Here is a 23,494-nt window from a genome sequence, read left to right as displayed (position 1 = left end):
CGTTAGACACACTTCTCAGACGTGACAGTGTTTGCTCTCGGCCGGGACAGGAACCGAGCCCTCACACGGCTCACGCCTATTCACAGAGTCTCCCCACCGCGAGCTCGAAGGAATCCCACCAACCAAGCAACGTTCTGGTGCCAAACCATCACCACAGCCCTCCCGATGGCACCGGCTCCTCCAAAACCCTCACAGAAGCGGCGTACGGCACGTGTGTGCCCCGGGCCTGGCACAGAGACCGGCCTACGCCGGAGGCCCCTCGGTTACAGGCTGTGCGACCCTGGGTGGTGCCAGGTGACTTAGCCTCTGAGTTTGGCCCTCATGAGCGGCGGTGACCTCATTTGGCGGCCCCGGGAGGTTAGCCGGGGTGACCTGTTACCAATAACCAGCCCTCCCGCCCCAGCCTGGCTGTCCAGGCGAGGAGACTGAGGGCCCAGGTCACACGGCCGGCTGGGCCGTACCTGTCCCTGGCGTCTCTACAGAGCTGCTGGGGTCGGACACTGCCGCTGGCAGAGCCCTGGGTCCGGGGCCGCCCCAGCCTCTGCGTGTGCCCCCCCCCCACACGTGTGCTGTCCCGAGGGGCGGCCCCCGCTCCGCCACGCCGCCACGTGGGGGCACTCACCGGTGTAGACGAAGCGGCCGGGAGCGCCTTTGCAGAACTGCTTGGACTTGTAGGACAGGGTGACCTCCACGACGCCGGGAATGTGCCTCGGCGGGGTCTGGACGCGGATGGCGTGGGGTGTGATCAGCTGCAAAAACCACACGGCGGGCGGGCTTTCAGGGCGCGGCCCGGGAGGGGGGCCCTCGCCAGTCGGGCGTAATTACCAAAATGAGCAAAATGGGGCCGCTGTCTCGGAGCGCCCGCTCCTCGCTGTCGCCCGGAGAGGCGGGACCAGAGCTCTCTCAGGAAGAGGTCTGCAATCGGGCCCGGGTTTTAGTTTGCAGGAAAGGCCACAGGGCATCATTCATATGAAAATTGCCACCATATGTCCCCAGCAACCTGCTCTGGTGATGCAGGCCCCGGCTGTTCCAGGGTCGGGGGGGCCCTCTTAGGACAGGGCTGGAACCCCAGGGCTGGGCGGGGGTGTTCTGCACCTCCCCCACCCCCCACCGGGGACGTCAGGGAAAGGGGAATTTGCACTCGGGCGCTTGGGTCTATGCCATCCACCCCCTTCCCCCGGGGAAGAGCTCCCGCCGCGTCCCCATGGCCAGGCTCACCTCGCTCCACACCAGCATCGTGCCGAACACCACCTGCAGGCCGTCGAAGAAGTTGTCCCCGATGATGATGACGGTGGCCCCGCCCGTGGTCCAGCCCTCGCTGGGACTGATGGCCTTGATGCACGGAGTGGCTGCTCGCACAAGACAGAGAAGGCAGCCTCAGCGCGCGGCCGGCCACGCCGGCGCTCACCCCCCTCGGCCGCCCGGGCCCGCACACGGCAGGCAGGCGGGGAGGCGGGCCCTGCCCCCGGGCGCCAAGCGGAGGGCCACCGTACATCAGCGCGCCCATGTGTTTAAAGCAAACAGTTAAATGTTTTATAAAGCAGAGGCCAGGCCGCAGCCTGCGCGTGAGCAAGAAGGAAAGAAAAAAATAGCAAATTGCGTGTCAGGGCAAACACGACGATTACAAATGATTAGGCCGCGTGCATGCATGGCACGCCGATCCGTCTGCCCCGCCGTCCGGGTCTGGGCAGAGCCAATCAAAGGGCTGGAGGGGCTGGAGGGCCCGGCACCCCACTCCTCGGGAGCAGCTAATGGGGTTGGGCTTTCCGTCCGCGAACTTGGCCTTTCGGTTAAACTTCATTTTCCTCTGTCACTCCACAATGACCACTTTTCACTTTTCATCCGGGGGGGGGGGGGGGGGGGAGGGTTTCAAAGGCGCTCTATTAATACTTTTGTCAAAGGTACACGTTTTACGTCCAATATTGTTTGTCAACAGGAATCCCCGAGCCGCGGGCCTGACCTCTCTTTGTCTCCCAAGCCCTCGCATTTGCATGAGTTATTACCACGCGCTGCCGGCCTGGCCTGCGCTCAGTGGCCCTGCTGGAGGGAGGGGAGGGAGGGTGGTAGCGGGAGGGCAGGGGGGGAGAGAGGCCAGGGGGCAGGCAGGCAGGAGGCCCCGGGTGGAGGCCGGGCTGGCTGAAGGCTGCGGCCTCCTGGAGGCGGCTTTGTTCTGTTCTTTGATCAGCCCCTCGGCAAGGCGGTGGCAGACCTTGTCTCCTGCCTTTGATGGCCTTTGGTAGGCAGGCCCCATGCCAAGGAGGGGCTCCTTGGGCACGCTGGCTGCCCCTCCCTGCTCAGGGCACACACGTGTCACTGGCAGGGCCGCCCCTGACTAGCTGGTGCTGTCCTGGGACTCCAGGCCCACCCTCCCTCTCTCCCTCTCGCCCTCTCGCCCTCTGGTGCCCAAGGAAGAGCTGTGGAGGCCAGTGGGCTGGTGCAGGCGGCCCCCAGGACTTGCCAGGACTCCTGCCTGATGCCGTCCAGAGGGAGTAGGCGGCCCAGGCCCCCATCCTCCATCCACAGAGAGGAGGAGCCGCACCCCGCCCTGGGCCACGCCGGGGCCTGTCCCCTCTCCCGCCCAGCTTGCAGGGCGGGTGCAAAGACGAGCCGTGGATGGAGGAACCTCTGAGCACCTCTGTCCAAAAGGTATCACTAATCTTGGGGGACGGAGGGGGGCTCCCCGCAAGCCGCCGGTGCCTGATTGCTCCCTGGGCTGCAATCAGGCACCCAGGGCCCCCCAAGGCTACGGCAGGGCCTGATCCCACCGCTCATCTCATCGGGGCCCCCGTGCCGCGCGGCCCCCATCAGATAAATCATCTTTCCAGGCTCCGGGTCAGCCGCGGCCGCAGCCCTCCTAAGCGGGCGTTTTCCGGAAGCCTGCGCGGCAGCTCCCCGCCGGGTCATGGCGGCCCGCGGCAGACACCGTCTAGTTAATCACCATTAGCTATTGTTGTCGAGCAGCCCGCCGACATGCCACCTTCCTTTGTTTGCTCTAATGTCGGGCTGGCGGGGGTTATATTTGCTCATTCCGCCAGCAGCCCCCTCTGCCGCGGGAGCGCAGAGCACACACTGGGAGCCCGCCCTTAACTAGCGCTGTTGACTTCATGCTAATAAGTTCATACAAATTTTCATTTCTGAGGCTTCCGAATGACATTTGCTTTTCTTAATTGCATGGAGAGCATTTGAAAAGGATCAGCTCTCTAAAGACTGACAAGTCTCCTCCAAGGGGGTGACCTTCATCAGCACAGCCAATTATGGCAAATAATTCACACCAAAAAAAATTACAGTAAACAAATTTACTTTGGAGGTGAGAAAAGGAGGAGCAGGAGAAGGGAGGGGAAAAAAAAAAAAAAGGAAAAAACCTGGGCTGCGCGGAGCGCGCGCACGGGGACTGCTATCTGGCAGCTGCGCCCCGGACGGCACATCGCGGAATGCAACGCGCGGGGAGGCACCCGGCCTGGCCCGGCCCCCGCGCCGCCCACCGATAGCCATCTTCCTGCTGCCCGTGATTTGCATACATTTCAATGCACATATAGAGAGGGAACATGTGTTCAGTGGGGACCATGGCGAAATGAATTACACAGACGGCGTCGGAGATCTAATGATAGACGTGCACAATGCTCGCCGGCAGATGACGGAGCTGGCACGCCAGCTGAAGGTGCAGGAGAGGAGCGGGGCCCGGTGGGAGGGGGGGAGGGAGCCCCCCGGGGCCCCCATCTCTCTGCTGGGACCCCCATCTCTCTCTCCCGGGGCCCGTGTGGGAAGCGGTCCTGAAGGCACATCCTGGCCTGGGAGCCCTCCTGTGCCCGTGGCTGCCCGGCTCTGAGAGAGGAGGCGGGCGTGCCTCCCTGCGGATCCGACGTGTGCCACAGTGACCCATTTTTAACTCCGAGGAGCCTCTGGGCCTGCTCGCCAGAAGAGGCGCTGGCTAGGAGCACTCTTGGCCTTGGCCTTCCGCGTGCTCCACGGCCGGCCCCCACGTGGACCGGAGCGCCTGGGGGCGGGGTGTGCCCAGATTTCCAGGAACAAAAGTGAGGGAACTTGACAGCGGATGGCATGAGTGACCAGAACACTTAATTTTGCCTTTCCTTTCTTTTTCTTCCCTTTTTTTTTTTTTTGAGGGGGGGGGGGGTAGGGTGTCTCGCTACCACATCCAGTGTTCCGTGTGTCCTCAGCCTCCGTCCCGGTCCCCGCTAATCAGCCAGAGCGATACCCCCGCACCCTTCACCTCTCTCCACATTCACAATATTGAGGCACTCAAACAGGCCTAATCTCGCCTCGCGAAGACTCCTTTGTTCTGCCTGCTAAAATGTCTTGTAATTGTGCTCGGGATGTCCAGATGGCTGGCTGATACTCCAGCTGATAGGATTATACCTTTTACCTCTCCTAGGGCCATCTGTTCCCCTCCGCCCGAGAAAGCCCCGCCGCCTGGGCCCGGCCCTCCTTATTGCATAAACCTAACCGCATTACGGCGCTTGGCATGCAAATCGCCGCGCGCGGCCGGCCGGGCTGAGCTGTACGCGGGGCTGGAGCCCCTGACGGGGGACAAGTGACAGGAGAGAGAAGAGGGAGGCCGGCCTGCGTGCGGGAAGGCGGGCGGCCCGCCCCGCGCCCGCGTTCAATACTGTAAATACCCGGCCTCGCTCCCCGCGCGGGGGACGCGGTGGCAGGCGTCCACGGCGACAGCAGGGAGAATGCGCCTGCTTGGAAGCCGTCGGTGAGTGTGTACACACGGCCGGTGAATATGAGATGATTGGATAATGAGGTGTTAGCCGGGAGAGGCTGCGCACGGCAGCGCCTGCAGTTTGTGGGGTTACTTTCTCCTTCGAGCCTGTGGGGCGGCCTCGGAGCCGGCATCCCGCCCCCGCTCGGCGTCCCGGTCGGGTGGATGGAGGTCCCTGGGCCTTGGGACGAGGTGGCCGGACCATACAATGACCCCTAAGGGCCAGCTCTCCCCGGAAGGGACAGGATCACAGGGTGGGTCTCTCTTCCTCCGAGAGAGAGAGGGGGGGGGGGGCTGGCGTGCTCAGTGGGGCACTGGGGCCAGTGGACACCTGGCTGCTGGGGCCGGTTCCGGGAAGACCTAGCCCACGTGGCTCCTGGCACCTCTCTGCCCCTGACAACGAGGGGCCGCCCTCTGGGGTGAGACAGGTAGCTCGCTCTCCTTGCAAGAGAGGGGGACGTGGTTCGAACGTTGGGTTCAAAAAGGACTGAGACACAGGCATTTACAACAAAAGCAAATCCTGATCAACGCCGCATCTGCTAACGGCTTCTGATGAGTTGGGTTCCACCTCGAAGGGGCCCGCGCGTGGCCTTTGTTTTTCTAAACGCTGTGTTTTCTGCTCACGGTCAAATGCTCTTCTCACGCCACTTACAAAAACAAATACTTGTACTTCGCTCAGATCCTAACGGCTCATTAGAGGAGGCTGGTTTTGGACCCAGACGACAGCCCAGCACCAGAGGGCCGAGGGGCCTCCGGAGCCTATCGCGTGGCGAGCTGCGGCTCTCTGGGGAAGCGGGGACCGAGGCCGGGGACTCAGCCCTCTTAATTGTGAGCCTCATTAGTGCTGGTTGCTAGGCAAAACACACACCTACCTTCAGCGCACAGGAAGGAGATAAACAGTGCGTCACCGATGCTAATGACTGGGCGCCCAAGGCGACCTTTAATTATTATATTTTTGTTCTCTCACACCTCAGTCATTAACGGGGAAAACAAATGAGTTTATTTCTGTGGGCCACAGCAGACTCACACCCTGGCCTCAGTGCGTGGGTCTGAGTCACGCTTCGCCCGGATCATCTGCATGTGCTCCGTGCGTTTCCCTGGGATGTGTGTGCGCTGCCTCGCGTGTGGCTCCTGACCCGGAGGCCTCGGGAGGGAGGCTCTGCCCACAGCCCCGAGGCCTGACGGGCTCTTTGCTCCAAAGGGTTGGGCTGTGCTGTTTTCCTTACAAGTCACTTAAAGAAAACCTCACGTTACTCTCTCAACAGTTCACATTGGCCAAAAGGCTTCGGCCCACAGGCACGGCAGCACGTGAGTGAGGGGCGTGGCCAAGGCCACGGTGTCAGGGTTTCTGAGTTCTGGATCATTGCCCAAGAGTACCTGCCCCTGCCTGTCTCTCTTACTACAGTCAGTCTCTTTCAACAAGCAAAGCAAGAAGTCAAGTGGAAGTGTTTGGTACAAACACCTTTGGCTATTGTTTCTCACCTACTCCACCCTGCCCCTATGGGTAATCACCCTCCTCTGTTCATCCACCCATCATCCATCCATTCACCCATCCATCATCCATCCATCATCCACCCATCAATCCATCCATCCACCCATCAATCCATCCATCCATCCACCCATCTTCCATCCATTCACCCATCCATCCACCCATCATCCATCCATCTTCCAACCATCCATCCATCCACCATCCATCTTCCATCCATCCATCCACCTATCCAGGGACAAGGTATGGTCCTGGACTCCATCCTGAGCTGATGGGACCAGGATGTAACCACCCACACCAAAGCGTGCACCAAATCTGTGGGGATGACCTTCTGGATGGGGGCTGAGGATAAGCCAAAATAAAGCCAAATACTAAATTAAAACTCCAAGGAAAACTCTAAGCAAAAATAAATAAATAAATAAATAAATAAATAAAAAATTAAAAAGCTTAGAAACAAACCAACACAGTGAAGGCCGTGGTGGGTGAGGGGAGGGGAGAAGCCGAGCCCTCTTTAAGGGCAAAGGAGAGAGGGAGGGGCCGGGCCACTCTGGGCAACACCAGGCCCGGCCGCGCATGATGGGGGAGGCCTGACCAGCCGGGGGTGGGGATTTGGGGACAGGAACTCAGCATGAACCAACAGAAAGGATGGTGCAAAGGAAAAGAAGCATTGCAAATAAAAAGAGACATGTAACATGTGCCTACCATTTTCCAGATAAGAAGGGGCCGTACCTTCTGACGGGTCGAGGCGGCGCGCACGCCGCCCGTGTTTGGAGTTGTTGTGCACAAACATGTTGTCGGACACGGCCAGCACGTGGCCGTCCACGTTGACGGTGGTCGACACAACAACCTGCGGAGAGGAAGGAGATTTGAAACGGGAGCCAATGAGGACGGCGCCGCCCGCATCGGCGACCGGAAGCCTCAGCCCGGGCTGCCCGGGCAGGCCTCCAGGCCCAGGGGCGGTCACGGCTCCTTTTGGCGGACGGGGGTGGGCGGGCGGTTTGGTTTTGTTTGGTTTGGTTTTGCCTCGAGATTGAGGCTCTTGAAAACCTGCTCCCCTAATTACAGCTTAATCTCCTATTATGCTAACAAGTGAATTCAATTCGGAGGAATATTCTTCTAGCCATTAGCTTTGGAAACACCCCTCTGGCCACTCATTTTAAAGCTGCTGTTTTGATTGATCTGCGCCCATATTGATTGGGTAGTTTATCTAATTAAAATTAGTTCACTCGGGACAGGCCTCCTTGACGAGGGCTGAGGATTCGGTTGCCAAAAAGGGCTTCTGACATCAAGCGTGGTCCTACTGCCTGCCCGAATCCTCCCCGCAAACGCGGGGGCCAGTGTCACAATCACAGGGCTCATGTCTGCGTCGGAAAAGGCTGAGGTGAACAGGAAGAGGGAGCGTGTCCTCCGCCCAGGGGCAGGATCCTTTCTCGAGTACCTGGCGAGGATGGCCAGGACCCCCCCGGCCTGCCCAGCAGTGTCCTCTCGTTGGGCTGAGAGATTCCTGTCTTGACCCAGGCCAGAGGATGGCCGGGGGGGGACAGGGAAAGGCCTCCTGCCCTCAGAGGAAGTGAAAAGGGAACTCTTGTGGCGTGGGGGGTGGGGGGGCAGAGGGCCTTCCCAGGTGCCCGGGGACCAGCATCCCAGAACGGCCCTCAAGGTGGGTCTGTGTGGCCCGTTATGTCCAGAGAAGCTGGGGCGGCAAAGACGGGCCCCGGTGCAGTCTGGGGATGGTGCCCGGCAGCAGGACTCCTAGGGCTGGGGCCTGGGTTTGGGGGGCAAGAAGCCTGGCTCTTCACCACGTGTGGGCAGCGCTGGGGGCCAGCACCACCCGGAGGGCCACACCCGCCGGAGCTCCGGGCTGGAGCAGCTGAGCAGGGAAGCAGAGGGGTTGGCGCCCACGTCCGCCTTCCCCGCACACGCATCAGAGCGCGCCCATGACGGCGGGGAGAAGCCGAATCTACCGTGGCCCCGAGTCAATCAATGTATCAGCATCGGTTCCTCTGACGGAGCCAAGACCACCCACGGCAAGACTTTGCTAATGAGGGGAGCGGGGGGAGGGGTACCTGGGGCATATGGAAATTCTCTGTACGCTTGTGAAATTTTCTATAGGCCTGAAACTGCTCTTAAAAAAAAAAAAAAAAAAAAAAAAAAAAACTAGGGAAAAACTGATTGAAAAAATCATGTGTAAGGGTGAAAACAAGGCCAAAGCTACATACCTACACACAAATGCATGGTGAGCAACAGCTTCTATAAAGCTCTCCGGCCCCACAAGGAGACTGAAGCGGGGCAGGGAGCACTGTACCCCAAAGCTCCCTCCCTGGGGCGCTCTCCCTGGCAATTCCCTCCCCTTGGTATCCCCAAGGCTGCGGGAGTCTCCCCAATATCAGGCCCCTCTGAGCCGTGAAAGGTGCTCCCCACCATCCCTGTCCCCAGGCCCAGGGTCAGCTCTCTCAGTGTCTTCTCTGCTGCCCAGAGGGCGGCGCCCTGCACTGTCCAGGTAGAGAGGAGTCCGGCACTCGCTAGGCCACCTCCTCGGCCTGTCTGCCAGGCCACGCCCCCACACATCACAGGGGGAGGGTGCAAAGACACCCAACCACCACTGAGACGCAGCCCTGACCCTTTTAAAGTGACCAGACCTGGCGTGTGAAAGACACAAGCAAATGAAGGCACCGGGCTGGCTGCCAACCACATACAGGTCCGTCCGCTCGGGAGAGAGCAGTTCGGCAGAGCGAGCAGACAAGCGGGGCTCGTGTCCCGGCCTGGGCCCAGCCCGCGCTCCTCCAGGGCGGTGCGGGGGGTGGTGAGACCGGGTGGAAATACTGCGTGAGCCTGGCCTACTGACGAGTCCAGTTAAACCCCCGCAAGGCAGGGAGATCAGCCAGAGAGAGAGAGGAAGTGGCTGCACCTGGGCCGGGGCTGCCTGCGGGGCGCTGCGGGCTCAGGAGTGAGCTCCGCTCTGCTCAGAGGGATCAGGAGCACCTGCAGGGTCTTGGGCAAGGCCAACGGAGGCGGGGCCCGCTATTGGCAAGAGACACTGTCTCAGCTCCGGAGCCTGGCTGGGTGAGCCCCAGCTCCCTTCTCTGATTGGCTGGTTGGCTGTGTGGATGGGTGTCACATGTGCCTCTGATTGGCTGGTTGGCTGTGGGTGTCATGTGTCTCTGATTGGCTGGTTGGCTGTAAGGACAGGTGTCACATTTTGCTAACATGCTAGCGCATCAGCTAAGTTTCCAAAAAACACCGTGAGCCATTTGATGGTGAACTCATCCAAGCTAGTAGACCTTTGTGGTGGCTGTCAAATTCTTCCCTGATTGGTCTAGGGACCAGCAGTGTGTATGTGGGGGGAAGAGGGGGGGTGGCCCAGGCCAGAGACTTTTTACCACTAAAATTAGCAAAACTCCTCACCCTGAAGGCACCTCCTAATCCTCCACAAACAAAGGCAAGAGAACGGGGGGCCTGGCTCATCATTTACGCCCGAAGGCACCCAGCTCTGCCCTTCTGTCTTGGGGTGCAGTCCTCAGAGCAAACCGGGGGGTGAGCAGTGGGCCCAGGAGCCGGGCAGGAACCGGGCAAGGAGCTGAGGTGGAGGCCAGCACAAAGCAGGCCTCGGGAGGGGAGCCGGGCCTGGCAGCGGGCCGGAGTGTGAGGGGCCAGCAGCCCGCAGGTGGGGAGGGCAGGTTTTGAGTAGACCCCTCCCCCCCAGGAAAAAAGTCAACCGACCAATGGATCCCTAAAAGGCCTCTGGCACCACTGGAGCATGAACAGCCACGTGCCATAGAGAAACGGGCTGATTTAGATGCTAATGTTAAGAGAACTCCATGTGAAAAAATTAAAAACCAGTCCCTTTCAATCACACCCCTGAGATTCCCCATGGCTGCATGCAAGCAGGACCCCAACTTAATGCACAGCTCTGGCAGCTGACGCCTGGTCCTCAGAGCACAAACACGGGTCATGTCTGCAGTGCCTCATGGGCCATGAGCGGGTGGGTGGATGGATGGCTGGATGGATGCAATGCATCTGGCGTCCTGAAGACGCCGATCGTGTTTAAAGCGTTTGACTTAAGGGCTTTGGTTTACTCCCATGCCCTTGAGAACTAACGATGATCGTTTTCAGAACAGCTGCAACATCAGAGAATTCAAACTTCGCGGGTCTGGGACGAGGGTGTACCTGGAATCTCCGCATATCTCGAGGGTTGCCTGCATTCTTCAAACAGTTCTGATTGCACTTGAGGAAAAACTTTAGAAAGAATCTACAAAAATACAAAAACAAAAAAAAAGTAATTGTTAGGGTTATCAGACACCAGACGAACGCCTTTCGAAGACACTCTCGCACGGGGCATGGTGGGGGCTGCCCCACACCCGCCAGCTCGCTGCCCTGCTAACGGCCAGCGTGGACGGTCTTCACCTGAAAGCAGTGACTTCCGTTGGTCTGGACAGGATGCGTTTCCACGTTTTAGAACCACCGTGACTTGCACTGGGGGCCGTCTCTCGCCTAGATCTTCGCACCGGCGGCCATGACCCGTTAGGGCCCCGCCCAACCCAGAGGGACCAGCAGTGTCAGCCAATGGAACCCCGGACGCCTGGTCACACTGGAGTTTTGGACAAACAGCAGGGCCTTTGGGCGAGATGCGCGATGGGACATGCCCATCCTGAAAAGTTATTCACTGTGCCTCTGAAATTCAAATTTCCCTGGACCTGCCTCTCTCCGGCGGCCCCAACCCCAGAAGACATCACCAGCTACACCACGTGTCAAACACAAGGCCCGCGGGCCAAATCCAGCCCGCCAGGCCTTGCAATGGGGCCTGCACCGCGCTGTCATCACTGCACTCCGCTGTCAGTTTATGACATTGTCAGTTTATGACTGTTCAGTAAACCATTCGGCCCGCGATTTAGGCTGGATTTTAGATTTTGGCCCCTTCTCTGATTGAGTTCAACACCCCTAAGCTACACAATCACACTTTTCAAGATGCTTTTTGACCAGCACCCAAGGACAGGATTATTGACGAGAGAGAGAGAGAGAGAGAGAGAGAGAGAGAGAAACATTGATGTGAGAGCCGACCGGGATCAAACCCTTAACCCTAAGGTATGTGCGCTGACCAGAAATTCCACCCACAACGTTTCGTGTACCGATGACACTCCAACCAACTGAGCCATAACGACCAAGGCCAAGATTAAGGTGACCAGACATCCTGCTTTTGGCGGGACAGTCCCGATTTTTAACAATTTGTCCCGTGTCCTGCAGCATTTAAAAAAAAAAAAGTCCCAATTTAATCGGGACTTTTTAAAAAACGCCTCGGGATGCGGGACAAATTGTTAAAAATCGGGACATCCGGTCACCTTAGCCAAGATGCATGTTTAAGCTTACAAGAGGTACAACTCTATTTTTTTTTTTTAAGAGGTACAACTCTTAATAAAGAGAACAACTGGGGGTGTTGTCCTGGGGTGACCATGACGTCTGAGAAGGGCCTACATGTGTCTTTAAGGGAGTCATCAACGACCCTCAACAGGACAGTGACGGGGGTGGGGTGGGAGGGACGCTATCTGGGGCCAGCCCCAGCTCATTAGCTCCCACCGAGCCTCCCCTCGCGTGGAGAGGCGGGAAGACGCGGTCCTGACAGCGCGCTGAGCTGCCGTGACAGCAGCATCATCATGTCATCCTCCCCATCCCTCCGTGCCGCTCGTGACAGGCGCGGGTGCTCTGGCTCACAGCACAGGCAGGGGGGCCTGGCTGCGGCCCCGGCCCCGGGGCAGCGGGGCTGGTGCCTGAGCCCCCGGCCTCACCTGGAGGCGGCCACGGCCAGGGCGCTCTCTCTCCGGGAGTCCGAGCGTCCCGTCCACCATGGCGGCACCTGCACCTTCTCTCGCTGCTCTCCAAAGACCGCCCGCCTTACATTCCTGGAAGGTTCCCCATGGCTTCCCTGAACCAACCTGAGGCTCACGGCTCCTGGCAGGCACGCGTCACACCCCAAAAAGAGAAGCCTCCACAGACCGCGGTCCGGGCCCCGCGGACCCTGGACGCCGCTCCCTCCGTCCCAGCAGAAGCTCCAGCGGATGGCGGCGGGAGAGTGGAGACCGCTTAATTAAACGTCCTTACATGTCGCCATTTTAGGCCGGAATTTACATCTTTTATTAACTCACCTCACCTCCACGGCGGCGCGCGGAGCCTCGGAGCACCATCTGCCACCGGCCCCGCCACCAGCCACTTGAAATTCCACCCACCCGTTCCCCCTAACGGCCCCGCAATTAGGCGCCACGCGCGGCGGCGAGGTAAATTGGGCGCACCTGCGGCCGCCCCGCACTTGAACTGCATCCGACGGGGCCTAACAAGGTGAGGGTGGCACCGAGTTATCGTCCTCGCAGGCAATTAGGTTTCCACTTCGGGGACGGCCGCGCGGGGCAATTATGCCGCCCATTACCAGCCGGCTAATCTCCGAGCAGGCGCCCGCCGCCTCCGAGGAGAGGACGGGCGGCTGGTCCCGCGGAGACGGCTCCGGGGGCGCCTTCTGTGCGGGGAGAGACGCCCCCTCCTGAGGAGCCGCTCCTGTTCCTCCCAGTCCTTCCCGCCCGGTCACCCCAGGCCTCCGAGGGGCTTCAAGGTCGCCTGGCCAGCCTCTGCCTCGCCCGGCACAAGGACCAGCGGGGCCTCCGCCGTCCTCGGTGCAGAAAGAGCCCGCGTCGGGCGCTGGGTACCCTCTGGGATAGACTCCCTCCGGGCAGGTGCGCTCACTCACACTGCACTTAGCAGGGACCTGGGAGAGGTCTGGAGTGTGTTGCCCTGGGAAGCAGGGTCCCCCGAAGGTTGCGGGTCCAGGGGGCACACGCCCAGTGGAGGAGACCATGCGCAGGGACAGACAGAGGCAGCGTGGGCAGGAGGTGGGGAGCCCATGCCCACGTGTGACCCTCGTCTGGGTAACAACGAACTCAGGGGTTCAGCCGAGCCTCCGGGAGGCGGATGGCCCAGGCTGGCTGGCCCGCTGACCGCAGGCCCGGCACACAGGTGTGTCCGAGCACACGGACCAGCAGTGCCCAGTGAGACTCCCTGGGACCATGTTTGGGGAGGGCAGTGAGGACACCGAAGGCCCGAGGGTAATTCTCTCTCTTTCCTCAGTGACCCTTCCATGGGCTTTTTTTTTCCCTAAGAAGCATCCCTTTCCCTATCTCCCTTCCCGAGGCCGGGACACAAAGGGCTTAATCCTCTGGTGAAGAAAGGGGGAGTCTCTGCCCTGTCAGAAAATCTTTGGCGTCCGCACCGACAAACTCCATCAGGGCTCAGCGCGGGCGGGTGGGCGGCTCGGTGCCGGGTGGTAAACGCCCGGACCTGTCATTAGGACATTACGCCTAATTGTGTGCAGTGTGTTTCCTGTGGCCGCCGCTGGCCCGTCGTCAGAATGAGCATTATGTACACTAATTCCCTGACCCCGGCTTTATTTCCCTGCAGAGCCGTCATCTTTCACAGTAGGCACCGGAGTAAATCAAGCTTGAAATATGGGCTTTATTTACTCGTTTCTCCCCGGCCGGCGGGAGGCGGCCGCGGCGGCCACAGGAACCGGCCCGCTCCGTCCCGGGAAGGAGGTCCTCCTGGGCGCGGCGAGAAGGCGGGACAGTGTGATGTCAGGCGCCCGGACCCCAGCTTCCCGCTCCTGGGCGTCGGGAGGAGGGGAGGATGCACCTGGGTGACTTAAAAATGGGATCCCGACCTACACTGGTTTGGCTCAGTGGATAGAGCGTAGGCCTGCGGACTGAAAGGTCCCAGGTTCGATTCCGGTCAAGGCCATGTGCCTTGGTTGGGGGCACATCCCCAGTAGGAGGTGTGCAGGAGGCAGCTGATTGATGGTTCTCTCTCATCGATGTTTCTAACTCTCTATGCCTCTCTCTTCCTCTCTGTGAAAAATCAATAAAATATATATTTTTTTAAAAAGTGGGATCCCGATGGTAACTGTTTCAGAATGCGCTCGGACAACGCCCAAGAGGAGCTGCACTGTGGAACCCGGGGCCCACACCGGCCGTGGGCTGGGGCGTCGGAAGTGGGGCCGCGGTAGCCACCCCACCCCTCAGGGGGACCTCCCCCCCCCCCGCCGCCAGAACTAACCCGGAAGCTGGCTCCCCTCTCTGTGTGTTTAAGCCGTGAATGAGTTCATTTATATTTACTTTTATGAAGCTGATTAACCAGAGCCTCTCTGCCTGATGAAAATCATTTTAATTGTGGCGCGAGGCTCCTGTGTAATATCCATTACGCCGTGAACTGCTTAAATTCTACATGGGCATTGTGCAAATTGGCCCTCTGCGCGCGCGCCGGCAATTAGGGCCGCGCGGCGCCCCCGCACGCCGCCCCACAACTTCGTGGCGTGGCGCGCGCAGGACGCTCGGAAACAAAGGAGGCCGTTTAATTGTAATTTAATGGAATATCAAGGAGTCCGCGGCATTCGACGCTGGCAACCGAGAGCAGGAGAGGAAAAATTAACTGCAATTACGTTTGATTAAAGCCATCCTTCTCAATAATCAGTGGTCCTGACAGGCCACGGGGCTCTCGTGGGGTCCGCGATGGCGAAAGGTGTTGAGCAATATTAGGGCCAATAAAGGGGATATTAGCATAGCTAATTACAGCCCCGCAGAACCCGGAAGGGGGCCTCTGTGTATTGTAATGTGCGGAGTAATTGGCCCGGGCCGTTATCAATTACGTAAGGAATGAATTCGGTTTGTCAGAGAGAAGTGAGGACACGCGTGGCGGCGGACACCGCGCCCCTCCCGCCGGGCCGGCTCCCTGGCGGAGAAGGACGCGCCCACGTCCGGCAAACGCCGCGCTTCCCGGCGGCTGGATCGCGGACAGAGGCACGCGGCCGGCGCGCGGTGGGTGACGGATACCGCCCGCCCCGGGACGGCTGCTGTTCACCCAGCGGAAGTCACCCGTCACGTCATCACGCCGCCTTCCCCCCTGGCCGGAGGAGAGAGAGATAGGCTCCTCAGAAAGGCTGAGCGGGGGCGCGCGGCAACCCCCCTCGGTGGCCTCTGCCATGTGGGATCGCTCGATGAAAATCACCTGCTCTCCGCATCTCAGGAACCCTTTGGGTGGGGATCATTTCTCTTAAAAAAAAAAAAAAAAAAAAAAAAAAAAAGTCTTTTTATTGGTTTCAGTGCGAGGAGGGGAAAGGGAGAGAGCGAGAGAAACATCAATGATGAGAGAGAATCGCGGATCGGCTGCCTCCTGCACGCCCCCTACTGGGGATCGAGCCTGCAATCCAGGTGCCAGGATGTGCCCTTGACCGGAATCCAACCTGGGACCCTTCGGTCCACAGGCTGATGCTCTATCCACTGAGCCAAACCGGCGAGGGCATGTTCTCAATGTTTACTTGGTACGTTCTAGTCTGTTCCGGTGCTTGAAGACGTGAGTGGCAGCGTGCTGGCAAGGCGGGGCCCTGAGGGGTCCCGGGAAGACGGGAGCGGGCACTCCCAGCGGCCACCTTCGCAGAGGTTAAGTGCCACCTGAAGAAGGGGCCCAGGCCCCCCCCCCCCCAACACCACCCGCCTGAACGCCAGCCTCAGGCCTGGCAGCTGGCCTCCTCTTCGGGGCCTCCATGACGGGAAATCTGGGAGTCCGGGCCGAGAACCAGAAGCAGCGGCGTCTTTAACGGGGGACGGCTCCCGTGCCCGTCACAAGGCAGAGCCCTCAACGAGCAGCCAACGAACGCGGCGACGGACGGGCCTCAGTGTGGTCAATCAGAGCCCCCGGCGCCTGCGTGCGGGCCATGGCGCCGGCAGCCTGCAGAGGTCCCCGCAGACTGGAGAGACCCCGTCCCAGATCCAGTGCCCCCGCCCGCCCACACACACCCCGTCCCAGCTCCTGAATCTGGGACTTCCTAGTAATGAGCAGGGACTTGGAGGAAGAGAGTGTGTTAATGCCTAATCGCCCTCAAAAGGAAGTGTGAGCGTGGAAGACCAACCAGAAGAAGCAGGTGTAGACGTCACCGCCTGGGCCAGGGGTTGGGGAGGGGGCCGGGGCAGCCACGCTTCGTGGGCTCACCTTTTGGGGGACAGAACCGCCCGGAAGTAGATGGCGGGGAAGTTGTAACCACCTTGTGAAGGCATCCAACCCCACACCGAGCTGGTCACGCGGATGTGGTTCCTTTGTAGCAATGTCCCCCTGGCTCCGGTCCTAGCCCAGAGGCAGAGTCCCTGTCCCGCCCCTCCCCCAGGAGAGAGGGGCAGGGAGACGGCCCCGGGATACTCCTGGGGTGTCTGGGCCGCAGCCCTGACCGCCGTGGGGCTGTGCTCCGGGAAGGAAACGGTTAAAGCGTCGAAGGGGAAGACCAGCCTTCCAGAGACTTTTCTCCGGCTGATAAGAGAGTGGCCGGTGGAGTGCTTCCTCGAAGTCCCCGCTAATTACTGGGAAGTCCCTGAAAGCGGCCGCAGCTGCGGTGCGGGCACGCCGGCCATCAGCCGCTGCCGTATTGATTACTGAGCAATCCTAGCCGATGGGGCGGGGGGCCGGGAGACAGGCTCCCTGCACAGACCCTGTAATGAGCAGTTGCTACACAAGGACTACATTCTGCTGACATCAGATCTGCGCTCCGAGATAGGACACAGGTCAATACGGATCGGATTTCCAAAATGCGAGGGTCTTAATGTCAGGCCTCTCTCTCTCTCTCTCTCTCCCCCCGTCTCCCACTCCGGCCATTAGCTGCACCCGGGGCTCACGTGCCCCGATGCCAGACGGGAGGGAAGTCTGCCCCATTAGTCTGATTTATTCTTCAAATATGCCATGACAAATTGCTTTAACACCAGACTTATTAAATTCTCGTACATTTCAAGTTATGAGTCTCATATACCGGGGCCTGCGTGACGTCATCACGCAGGGGGCAGGGGGTGACGGGACTGGGTTTTACAGCTGCGCCCAGTGGACCCCCTCCCCGGGAGAGAGAGCCGAGCGGCCCGGCTCCCCACGGCGGGACCCCGGGCCCCGTGGGCGCCGCCCCCCACCGTCACGCACGCAGTCCGGCCTGCGGATGCAGACGCCGGAGGCCTGGGAAATGCCCGCGGCGGGACTCGCGGGCGGCGCGGCTGGCCTTTGTCTGCGGGGAAGCGGGGCGGCCGCGGCGCGGGTCTCCGGTGGACCGGAGCTATTTCGCTGCCCCTCCGCCGGAGTAGCCACACCGCATTAACAATATTTGTACTACAATCGCCCAGGGACCCACTTCCCAGATTCTATCACTTCTTTATCTCCTGACAAACACCTCGCTATCGAACATTATTAGGTTTAGAGAATTAACCCTTCCCAGCCCGGAGCCACGCCAGGCTCCCCCGCCGGCCCTCCGAAGGGCCTTATCGCCGAGCCCGGGGCCGTAATGGTTTCTCTTTTCATCACTGTCTCCAGCCGCGGCTGTCAAGAGGCTCTCATAGATACCGCGATCTTGTTCTTTCCGCGATGGTTCTCATTAAAACGGTGCCAAGGAGATCTGATGGGATTTAATAGCTTCCCGGGCCGGTCCCCGCCAGCCCCCGCCACGCACGGAGCCCCGCCGAGCCCTCCGGTTGGGGGAATTTGTATGACTCGCATTCAACTTTTCCGGGGGTTTTGAATGCCTTCCGATCGCGGGAAGCCCGGGTAGGCCCTGGCAAAGCCGCCGCCTGCCGCCCAGCTCCGCCCGCCGCCCGCAGCCCGCAGCCCGCAGCCCGCAGCCGCCCGCCGCCCCGGTGCGCTGTCAGGATCCCCGTTCGTGTTCTCCGGAACGGCCCCGATGCGCGCGATAGTGCTGATAAGGTTATCTGTGTAAAAAGAAGTCAACTGCACAACACAGCAGCGCCCTGACGGGCCGTGTTTACACCGGGGCTCCCGTTTCAAGTGCCTGTCTCCCCGCCCGCCCGCCCCCCTCACCTGTTTCCCCGCTTGCAGCGGGCGCCGCGGCCCTGCCACCACTCCCCCGCAGATCATTCGCGCTGTCAATCAGCCCGCATTTTGTCTTTCGCGGCGGGCTCATTAAACCGCTCCCTCGCTCCCTCCGGACACGGCTCCTCTATTTGCCAGCTCTGATCATGAAGCTCCTACTTAAGAAAAATGCCAGCATCACTTGGCTCACGGCAGGTGCCCCCGTGACTTGTTGCCAGCTCCGGGGGGCGGGGGGCGGGGGTGCTTTCGGAGACTTTTCGCACAGAGATTGCATACCTTTGCTTCTCCGAATTTCGGGGGTGGGGGGGCAGACCTCTCCCGATCCCCCCCCACACACACACACACGCGTGCACACGATTTTAGGAACGTGAACCGGCCACGCTCTCCCAGCTGTTCTGACTTCTGTGGGCAACCGAGATCGTTCCCAAAACCAACGGGGCTTTGTGTGTGTGTGGTTTTTCTCCCCGCTTCTTTATCCCACCCCCACCCCCACCCCCATTTCCAAACGGAAAAGATCTTTTCTTGCTCAGAGGCACGGCTTCTTCGAGCACGCCCCCTCGCTTCACAAGCAATGATCGTCTTTGTGGGTTGAATGATTAATAAAATAATAATAATAATAATAATAATAATAAAACATCCCATGTTACATCAGGCCCGCCCTCCCACGGAGGACACCGGCGTCGAACCCGCCGACGTCCCCTCTCGCTCGCCTTTCAGGCCCTGATTAAAAACTTATTAAAACATTATAAATGATAAATGGGGGCCCGGCTCGGAGTGGCAATTATTAGTTTTAATGCAGGTAATGCCGCTTAATGAGGGGGCACATGTGTGCGGAGCCCTGACTTCATTACTCCTGCGTGTCAACAAATACAAGAGAAATGTGTGTCCGGGTCATCCGTTACCCGCGACGGCCCCGGCCCCGCCCGGCCGCCCGTGCCGATGAGCCGGGGCCATAAATTACTCCCTCTCCGCGGCTCGCCGGGGCGGGCCCGGGGGGTGCGGATTCCGCGTGGGAGGGTCCCTCCGAGCGGCTCTTCCGGAGCCTCCTGCGCCCGGGGTGCCTGCCTCCCCGGGAGGGCGGCCGGTCCTCATTGTCTCGGCTCAGACACACACTCTCCCCGCCTCTGGGGCTGGGCCTGGGCCGCTCTCCTTGCTGGTTCTGCAGGGTTCACAGGGGAGCCGGGCTGTGATGCGTGTGAACACGGTTTTCCTAAATATTCCCGTGTTCCTCTCTGCATGCCCATCTTCCTGAGTACCGGAAGGGGGGGGGGCGGGGACAGAAAGAGTGCACACGGTCCCCCTGTGCGGGAGGCGCCCTCATGCTGGGAGCACAGCCCAGGAAAACCAGTCCACGCCTGCTGCAGAGGAGATGGAGGGAGGCCCGGGGAGGGGGGGGGGGCTGCATGGGGATGGCTGCATCCAGGGCGCCCAGTGTGGGGGCCCCAGGGCCTCCTCCTCCACCCACAGAGAGGCCCCACCTAGGACCCCCTCCCGGGCCTGCGCACAGCCCACAGCCGGGGGGAGGGGGGGCGGGCGTCTCGGCCCAACTTGGCACGCCACCTCCTCCTTGTTCTCCGTGTTTGCGACCAGCCGCGGGAGCCAGGCCGATCCCCGCTCTCCGTTTGAAGAGGACTCGGGACTATTTGCATCATTTTATCGCTAATGTATAATATATGGCTCTAAAGTGAGCCCGAGCACTGCCTTGTTACGGAGCGTAAAGAAGTGAGGGCAATAAAGACACATTAGTCCTCTGAAGCACGGCGGCTGTGATGCAGGCAGGAGAGGTTGCTGCTCCCAGTTAAGAGGCAACCTTTCTGCCTGACTAAGACAATGGAAGAGTAAAGAAAATGTCAAATCAAGAAAAGCTGGATTTAGAGATGAGGCGGCCTGGGATGACGCCGGTGCCATATTTTGCGAGACTATAATGCTGTTGGCAGCAAAGATCCGTGTTTCTGATTCATCTCGGGCCGCATGGCAAAGCTTTGTCAGTCTGTGCAAGGTATAAATAATTCAGGGTGAGAGATGGCAATTACAGGGCCCTGCACAACCAAAATGAATATTTTATGAGGACTAAAACTGCTCTGGAATGAATCATACACATGGAGTCGCACACACATGGCGAGTGGGCTCGCACATGCCAGCCCCAAGGAGAGAGGAGCAGGGGCCCCTGCCCCCGGCCGGGGTCGGGGTGGGGTGGGGGTGGGGGGCAAGGAGCCGGCCAGCGGCAACAGCATGCCCCAAGCCGCCGCCAGCCAGGCACCCCGCACTCCTGATGGAGGCCCCATGCCTGGAGAACGGCCCTCGGGGGCACAGAGGCCACGCAGAATCTCGTCTCATAGTGGTACGCCCTGCAAGTTTGCTTTTCAGTGCATCCTTCCCAACCAGCCTCGGCCTCTGCTTCCCGTTCCGGTGGCTCAAGCTGCTGATCAGTGTGAGCCCCGTGCTGCTGGGGGCAGGGGGGGGGGGGGAGCAATGCTCTGAGTCCGTGAAATTGGGGGGCTGAGGGGAGGAGGGGCCATGGGAGCCTCGCACATGTCACACACACACACACACACACACACACACACACACACACACACCTGGCGTGATTTCTCACTTTCCTTCCAAACAGAAGCATGCTCAAGGCTCTTCCCCCGTCTCTGGGCCCGAATCTGACTTCCAGGGCCCGGCCCAGCCCAGCCGGCCGGCCGGAGGGCGGGACAGTGGCTGCGTCTGTCCGAACTCCCAGGAAAGAGCTGCTCTCCTCCCTCGGAGCGGCGGACGCGGCTGAGAAAGGTAGGATTATGCCAGAGAGGTTTTTGTAAAGGCTGAAAGGACGGTTTCATCTGTTACATTTCCTCCAAAGAGCGCTCCGGGCGAATCGCGGGAACAAACAACAACATTGTTCGAGGGGCCGCGGGGCCAGGCCCGCTGGTGAATGGCCATTGTGTCTGTCCAGCCACTGATACCTGGGCCTTTGTGGCGGAAAGCAGGCCGGGGGCCGTGACATCAGCGCAGCACAAGCGTCCCTCTGTGCGGGCCCCGGCGGGGGCCCGGCCGTGGTGGGAACCGGCACCCGATCCCTCCGAGAGGGCTCCTTTAAGCCCGGCGCCGGCGCATTGTTTATGAAAACAAGGCTATTAGGTATATTAATAATTTGATAAATAGGGATTGGCCCTTAATTATTCATGAGGAACATTTGGCAACAGTAAAATTATATTCGCAGAACAGGTTTATACACCAGCTAATTATAAATTAAGTATGCAAGAGAAAATTGCTAACCTTGGAATTAAAATATTTTATGATTCTGCAATTACCAAAAAAAAAAAAAAAAGTGGAGAATTATCAAAACCCCAGCGTGCGCTGCGTACACGGGACTCTACAGATGGCACGGGGTGGGCCGGGGGAGTGACGACAGGGAAAATGGGCCAGAAGCGTGCCCCTTTACCCCCCTCCCCTCCCCCCCAGCAGCCCGGGGGGAGGGGGCAGGGCCTCCAGAGGACAGAACTTTCCCGGGGGATACCTGACAGAACCAGCACCATCCCCTCCGCCAAGGCGGCCAGCATCCTCCGATAGCTCCCATCTGCTCTTGGCGACGGTCACGGCCCGTCACCTCCGCTGGCCGGCCAGCCCTGGCCCATGGCAGCCAGCCTGTTCCCATCGCCGTGTCTGGGGCCCACAAGGAAGCCCGCAACCCCCTCCGCGCCCTCCCCAGCCTCCCTGCGGGGTCGGGGTGCACTCTGAGCTTGGGGTCCACAGGGCAAAGGTTGGTGCTGGTGACAGAGAGGCGCGCAGTGCCACTCCTGCCCGCTAGAGGGCTTCTCCCGCAGCGTGGAGGGGGAGCAGGCAGTCATGGGGGGCCACCAGGACTCCGCTCCCTCTGCAAACCTGGGTGTCCCACCTCCCTCTCTGCTCCTCTGCCCTCAGGCTTCCTGGTCGGGGGCTCTCTCCACACCCGCTCACGACCTCCGCGGCCCCCGCAGCGGGATGGGCAGCAGCCCAGGCCCGGGAGTGCCACCTGCATCCTCCTTCCGTCACGTGGCCGGGGAAGCTGGGCGAGGCCTCCGCTCGGTGCTCAGGGCCTAGGCGCCCTCAGCCTCCCCGTGGGCTGGCGTTAGAGGGACGGAGGGCAGCCACCAGGGGGAATGATGTGCCGACTATCCTGATTAAAGACAAGTAACCGGCTGCGTCCCACACTCAGGGAGTGCCCACAGCAGCCACGTGGTGAGCCCCGGCCCGGGCCCCGCTCCTGACGTCACAGGGAACGTGAGCAAACCCGCTTTGTGCTTTTTCTTCCTTTCGGTTCTGCGAGGCCCGGCCTCCCCGAGAGCAGAAAGCCTGGTTCATCGCTCCCGTGACCCAGACCGGAGCACGGGCGCCCCGCCTGCCGGCCACCTCCCCGCACACACAGCCTGGGTCAGGCACCCTTTTCCTGCACACACGTCCTCCATCCGAACGCTCCCAGGGCCCATCTCGTAGCGCAGACACGGCGCTGAGATTCACAGACGGCGGGGCCTGCGCTCCCAGCCGGTGGCCCGTGGGGTCAGGACACCCTGCTCCGCCAGCACCGACCAGCCTCACCCCACACAGGGCAGACAGAGACACTGTCACCGCCCGGGACCCCAAACCCTGGAGGGGACCCCAATCCGAGGACCAATCAGCAAAGCGGACGTCCCGCAGACAGGACAGCGCGGTGATGCCGAGAGGGGTGACCACCCGAACGCCGGGCAGCCTCCCGGCTGGTTTGGGGGCGCGCCAATGAGCCGCCCTTCCACCAATTAGCCCAGCCCCAGCGGCTGGGGGCCGGAGCGTGTTTCCATCCGCTGGCATCGACTACTTACCACCCGATAGGACACATCTCTCTCTCTCTCCCTCCGGGACGTGCCACCGAGGCTCAGCAGCCTCCCCTAACCGCGTTTAAATTGCTTACAAAGCCTCTCTAAATATTTGCTCTGTATTTAGCATGCCTGCGACTTGCCCGTTATCCCAAAGTCTTTCTGTTGTAAATTGCAATTTTACAACTTCATGCCCGTGATGTATTTTGACAAAGCCCTGCTGACACCCTCTATTGGCCTCCGAAGGCAAAATAGCAGACACTCCACGAGCCACCAGAGAACTCTCAATTTGCCGCGAGACCGCGGCCACTCCGCCATCCGCAATCTGCATGGAGGAAGATTAAACATTCAATTTGTTACTTGATAGGCCACAAGGTTCACCACTTACCATACAAATGGAAGGCATTACTGTCGTTTCTCAACTTGCTTGCCTGAGTATTTTATTATTTGTAATATTTACTTCAGGGAAATTATGATTCATGTCATATTTATCTTCATGAAAAATGAGCATCTAAATGGAAATCACCTTTTGAATGTACCGGGATATAGTGTAATACTAATATGCTTCATGAACTATAAAATTTAGTCACA

General features: G+C 60.0%; 1 protein-coding gene across 15 annotated transcripts in view; it reads right to left on the bottom strand.

Annotated features, from left to right (window-relative positions):
* Positions 1 to 23,494, bottom strand: part of EBF3 (EBF transcription factor 3) — a 113,484-nt gene that overhangs the window by 27,202 nt on the left and 62,788 nt on the right. For 10 of the 15 annotated variants that reach the window (XM_084904478.1, XM_084904488.1, XM_084904485.1 and 7 more), the window contains exons 7-10: positions 10,377 to 10,458; positions 6,912 to 7,056; positions 1,219 to 1,349; positions 623 to 749 (exon numbers count right to left, since the gene is read on the bottom strand). In XM_084904478.1, the coding sequence (XP_084760604.1) occupies positions 623 to 749; positions 1,219 to 1,349; positions 6,912 to 7,056; positions 10,377 to 10,458 (485 nt within the window). The remainder of the gene's footprint in view (positions 1 to 622; positions 750 to 1,218; positions 1,350 to 6,911; positions 7,057 to 10,376; positions 10,459 to 23,494) is intronic. The other 5 variants (XM_084904486.1, XM_084904489.1, XM_084904479.1 and 2 more) reach the window with 1 other exon arrangement.

This window comes from Pipistrellus hanaki (assembly GCF_964339955.1).
Source record: "Pipistrellus hanaki genome assembly, chromosome: 14".
NCBI lineage: Eukaryota > Metazoa > Chordata > Mammalia > Chiroptera > Vespertilionidae > Pipistrellus > Pipistrellus hanaki.
This window is presented reverse-complemented; position numbering and strand designations above follow the sequence as displayed.